General features: G+C 47.9%; 1 protein-coding gene across 1 annotated transcript in view; it reads right to left on the bottom strand.

Moving 5' to 3' along the window:
- Lzts1 (leucine zipper tumor suppressor 1) overlaps positions 1 to 5,933 on the bottom strand; it is a 55,029-nt gene that overhangs the window by 9,426 nt on the left and 39,670 nt on the right. The window contains exon 2 of the mRNA XM_031340013.1: positions 1,133 to 1,610. Coding sequence (XP_031195873.1) covers positions 1,133 to 1,477 — 345 coding nt within the window. The 5' untranslated portion in view covers positions 1,478 to 1,610. The remainder of the gene's footprint in view (positions 1 to 1,132; positions 1,611 to 5,933) is intronic.

Below are 5,933 nucleotides of genomic sequence, written 5' to 3' on the forward strand. Positions count from 1 at the left end.
CTGGGATTAAAGGTGTGTGCCACCACCACTGCCCGGCGCCCTTTATTCTCTTGCCCTCCGGCTCTCCCACTGAGCCTAGCACAAGACTATAAACCACTAGCTGCTTCTAGCTCAGGTCATTTGGAATAGCAATCCTGAAACTTGCAATTTCCCTCCGTGGACAACTCTGCCTTTCACAGGGCCTTTGTTTAGAAAGCTTTGCACAAACACGAGCATCTTTCTTATTCTAGGTTGAGCATGCCTGGTCCTAAGAATCTCACATCTGAAGTGCTCCAGAATCTGCAAGTGTTTGAGTCCAGACAAGATGCTAAGAGTGGAAAAATCCACACATTAGGAGATTTTGTTTTGTGTATAAATTATTTAAAACATTGCATAATCACTGTCTGCTTTTGTGAGTCAGACATACACAAAACGTGAATGATTGTTGTTATTAGAGATCTCATTATGTCTGTGCAAAGATTTCATAATCTGAAAGACAGCAACCCTGAGCACTCTGGCATTCCCGTTCCCAAGCATTTCAGGTAAGTGGTGTCTGACCTGTGCTTTAAAGCCATTGACTCTGCCGCAGAGTGAGCATGGAGACTGAATGGGTGAACTGTTTCCAATGTGCAGTAGTAGTGAGGCTTACGAGGCCTGAACTGTCGGAGGAGCTCGAGTTCTGCATACCGGGAGCTCTTTATGGGCATCCTTCCTCATTTCATAAGAACAAAATCCCTTCTCTAGCCAAGGGGACTAGAAACCACAGGTAAGGTACAAGTGAGAATACTTACTTCCATGAGGCCCTAGAGAGCGCCCTCATCTTCCTCTTCAGTCTCCCGGGTGATAAGAGAACCTCCCTTCTTCCCTGGCCTGTGAACTTACTGCCATTTGGCCTACCTGAACCATGCAGGTTATGTCCCAGTAGAGCTCAGAAAGGCTTGAACACCCCCTCTGCCCTTTGCTACAGGGTGTAGGGATAGACTTTTGATTTCTGCAGTGAGGCCAAATACATCTGCTCTTACTGGTGCTGATAGGGCCTCATGGAGATCAAGATACTTGGGCATCAGGGTACTCATCCCTGGCACCTCTCATCCCTGTTGTAACTCCCCTCCCCTTTTCTACCCAAACACCTTTGTCAAAGAACCTCACTTACCATTTCCAGTTGATTGGAGAAGGGCATGAGCTTTGGTGGGGTGGCTGGATCAAAATCTACTCCGGTCTGGCCCCCCATATCCCCACTGGACAGGGCTGTGTAGTCTGGGCGATGGGAGCCTCGGGCCTTCTGGCTGACTTTGATGTAGAAGAAGTCTTCACTTTTTCCCATTTTGGAGCTGGCCTTGCCACGCCCTGAGTCCTGGGAGAAGCCAAACCTCAGCAGCCCATCTGAGTACCGATTGAGCTTCTTGAGGTGGGAGGATTTGCGCAGCTTGTACTGTGAAGCACGGCAGTGCTTGCTGTGGAAACTGTGGCCTGAGATAAGGCTGCTCACACTGCCCATGGTGGCACGGAACCAAGGGCCTTCAGGATACAAGAGGGGCCCGGAGAGACTGTAGCAGCAAAATGTAGTCCTGGCTCAGCCAGGGGGCTGTGGTCAGAGCAGAAGCTTCTCAGAGCCGGGGAGTGCCATGGACCTGGGGAGAGACACAGAGAGGTCATATAGATCTAGGCACAGCACTATCACTAGGATGATTTCAGGAGTGCTACGCCTATCATGAACCCTGGATGGGAACGAGGTGTACGTCAGCCGCTAGCTCTGCCTCTTCAATGAGTCTGTTATCACTCTGATGATATCAGGAGGTCAGGGTGAGGCACTGTCCTATGTACTAGGTATACAGTGGAAACTGGGGTATTGCATATGATTGTGGGGCTCATCCATAGTGTCGTATGGATAGACAGTCCATACCCAATCTACAGGACTATGCTAAAAACTATGTCAAGGAGAAGTCAGGATGCTTACGTAGGGAGCTTGAGAAGGGGGAACACAGTTCTGTATGCCCAGGAAGTGCCAGAGTTTAGATGCACCCCTGAGTATTTACCTATTAGATGGAAACTCGATCTCCAATGTCATATGGTTATGGTATTTGGGACTGTGATTTGAATTCACTAGGATTAGATGAAATCTTGATGCAGGCGCCTAATGATGGCATTCGTGGCTCTGTAAGAGGAAGGAACTCCAGGTGTGATAGCACAGAGCTATAATCCCAGCACTCGGAGGACAGAGATAAGAGGATGGAGAGTTCAGGGCTAGGTGTGTGTCAAATTAAAGACTGGAAAAAGCTAGACCTTGTCATAGTAAGAACCTGTCTTCTTAGAAAGAGGAGGAGCAGGAGGAACAGGAGCAGGAAAGAGACACAATGAGACCCCTGCTCTGGAATGTGCTGCCCTGTACACCCCACCTGGGGGGGGAGCACTCAAAAAACACCCCTCTTGACAGCAAGAAAGACCTGACCAGATGTGAATGCCCTACCCTTCTTAAAATTCTTAGGCTTCAGACTGTGAGCTGAATATGCCTATGTGCTCTATATGTTATCATATATATTATATATGACAGAGGTTTATGGCCCTCTGTCATAGCAACAGTAATGTCAGAGTTGCTCTAGACGAGATCTTCAGAAACTGAGAGCAATCCATGGGAATCTGGGAAGTAGTTTCAAGAAGCTCCAGATACGAAAGGCCTGAGTGCTTGAGGTAGAGTGTGCTCCCTGGGACCAGCTGGGACATCATCCTGGAGACAGGAGAGCCACTGGGTTGGCAGAGTCAGCTGGAGAAGCAGCAGCAGGCAGAAAGCCTGCAGGTTGGTGCCAGGGAGCAGGGAGCTTGGGCAACTGCAAGGATTTTAGCTTGACTGAGTCAGATAGGAGGCGTGTCAATGATGTAAGCAAGAGGCGACCATCTCGTGGGCTGTGGAAGGCCACCACGGCAGCTGGGCAAGCAGGCTGCCGAGGGTCTCAGCTGTTTGGTGACTAATTCAGTGGGGCTGGGAGGATCTGGGAACTGTTTTAGATGTACTTTGAAGTCTGGTCTGATAGGATTTGCTAATGGATTTGGTAAAGTGAGTGAGAGAAAATTAGGACACTGACCCTGAAGGGGCCCCAGAATGCCCAAGTGGATCATGGGAGCATCATGTACACGGGTGAAAGAGGCTTCAGGCTAGTCATCTTAGAATTCAGAATCTTGGAACCCATGTAAATAGAGGGTAGGCACGGTGACCCGCCTGTAACTTTAAGAAGTCAAGAAGGGTTCTGGGGGCTCCAAGAGACTGGAGGATGTAGCACAAGAGACCGAGCCCATGATGGACAGGACCACACCTTTTACCAAGGCTGCTTAAGTATGTATAGCCCTAGCCCTCTAGTCAAACCTCAAACCAGTTACTCCCAAGATAGACGTGGGAAACGAGTGTCACCCACTCCTCATGCATTCCTCCTCTCAGCAGGTCCACACTAAATAGACCTCTTTTCTCTGATTGCTTCCACTAGTGCTTGTCTCTTTGATTGGTATCCTGAGGATGGATGAGGAGAGAGCCCAGCTTACTGGGACTGCCAGAGTCCGGGCTTTTATTCCTAGCAAGCACAAGGACCTGGGTTCTATCCCTAGCATGCATGTGTGTGCAACACACACATGAAAAAACAAAGAGAGAAAGGGAAAAAAAGCAAATAAATAACTTCAAGAATTAGAAATGCTTTTAATGTTAACATTTCTATGGAGCTGTCAGAAGCAAGGATTTGTCACTCATGGAAAACAAGAAAGGTCGCAAGCTGAGCCACTGTAGGTGAGTTGAGCTGAAGAACCAAGGTTTGGTTTAAGACTGTAAGTTTAGAAAACTCACTTGGGCATCTGGGCTTGATGGAGTCGGCTGTGTAGGCTGTAAGGGGGGCATTGGAGCTTCAGATTTACAGGCAAAGGATGCTACTCTGTACAGATAGCTGATAAAGGAGTCTGAGGATGAGTCAGAGGGAGCAAGCTCAGGAGGCAGGAAGCTGAGAGGCAGAGCAAGAAAATCAAGAAAATCAATAGTGAGGAAAGAAATGTATTCATCCAGAAGCTGATGGTCACTGCTTCAGGAAGTCTGCAAATGAGAACGGGTCAACAGATGTGGTCACCATGTGCAGGTGCCTTTGACAAGAGCGGTGGGAAGAAAGGCTTGGTGGGAGAGGGCTGGAGGGGAGAAAAGAGAAGGAGTAATTGTGGCCTTGAACTCTGAAAAGGACATGCTCAAGGTGATTTGGGATCCTTAGTTGTGCCACTGCTAGCCATAATCTGGGAAGTAAATTATTTAATGACCTCACTGCAGCTTTGCACAGTACACACACACACACACACACACACACACACACACACACACACACCACACATGAGTAGGCGAAATCATTCATTTCCAAAAGGTAGTGAGGCTGCTGTACAGGGGAGATGTGTTTCTCAGTCAGAGGACATGAGGTTGAATCCAGGGGAAAGTGGATCCAGCTCCCTAAGGCACACAACGCAGAACAGACCTGTGTTCTTTCATCTGCTTTACATTAGGACATTGACCCTGAAGGGGCCCCAGAATGCCCAAGTGGATCATGGGAGCATCATGTACACGGGTGAAAGAGGCTTCAGGCTAAGCATCCTAGAATTCAGATTCTCGGAACCCATGTAAATAGAGGGCAGGCACAGTGACCCGCCTGTAACTTTAGTGCTCTTGATGATCCTCAGAGCAACCCGACTAGATCAACAAGCCCAAGGTTCAAGTAGAGAGCTTGGATCAAGGATGCGTGATATCAACTTCTAGCCTCCTTACACATATGGATACATGGGCATTTCTATGTAAGCGTGCCCATATATAAGTGAACACACATACATACACACAGAGCACATACACACGTATACATGCCAAAAAAAACCCAAACAAAAACAAAAACAGACAACAACAGAACTCCAAAAGCTGTGAAGAGCCCCAGGTACATCTCCGGCCACCATGCCTTCTCTGCCTTCATAGGCCGTGACCCTCTCAAACTCCCTTAATTAGCTCCTGTCAGGATCTTCTAATGCAGCAACAAGGAGGGTAAGTGATAGACACTCTGAACAAACTTGCTTAGGGCTCTGCTCTGCCTGCTTTCTTCTCTCACCTGGCTCTTGGATCAAAGGTGACATGGCCAATGCTTTTCTCCATTTGTTAGTTACACACATCACATACACTGTATGTCTACAATGCAGACCCTTCCAAGCTCGCTAAAGTTTTCACAGTAAACTGTAAGGCTCCCCTCCAATCTTGGATCTTTTACTGACATCCACAGAAGCAGCACCACTACTTCTCTCTCTGCATTGAGCACAAGCGGCTTGGTCCACTTAGTGCATGTTCACAGACTGTTGGCTTAGCCTTGCCTTCTTATGGCTCCATGTAGGTCACACTCGTCTTTTGTTCTCAGCTCATCGTCTTGTTACCTTAGAAAAGCACGGCCCCTCACCAGCGTTCTATAACCCGTCCACTTATTTTCCACACTTTACAATATTTTCTAATATTTGCTTTAGCCTGGAACACTCTTATTTTAAAAGGTAGTCTAGGGCACATATCTCTGCCAGAAGTTGAATTCAGTGGCAACCAAAGACTTTGTATATGTGACTCCCAGAAGAAAAACTGAGAGAGATTAGCCAGCAGCTCAGAGAACTTGATCAGTCAGCTCACCACTGAGCAATGAAGGGCTTGAACCTGAGGTCTGCAAGTCACCATCTGATAGATAAACATAGATCATGCTACCACATGCTGTTGGGGATGTAGACTCAGAGATGTTTGGTTCCTGTCCCAGTGACCAAGGTGAATTCCTGGGGTTGAGAAAGAATCTAAAGGAGAAATGGAGCACTAGTGCCTCCGGCCACACCTGCAATTCCTCTTTGTACAAATACCAAGATGGTTCCAGGCGCTCTGGGTGGCAGCCTGGGTGACTCACTATGCACAAGTTTTGTGCTAGATGCTCAGA

Source organism: Mastomys coucha, unplaced genomic scaffold (assembly GCF_008632895.1).
Source record: "Mastomys coucha isolate ucsf_1 unplaced genomic scaffold, UCSF_Mcou_1 pScaffold22, whole genome shotgun sequence".
Taxonomy (NCBI): Eukaryota; Metazoa; Chordata; class Mammalia; order Rodentia; family Muridae; genus Mastomys; species Mastomys coucha.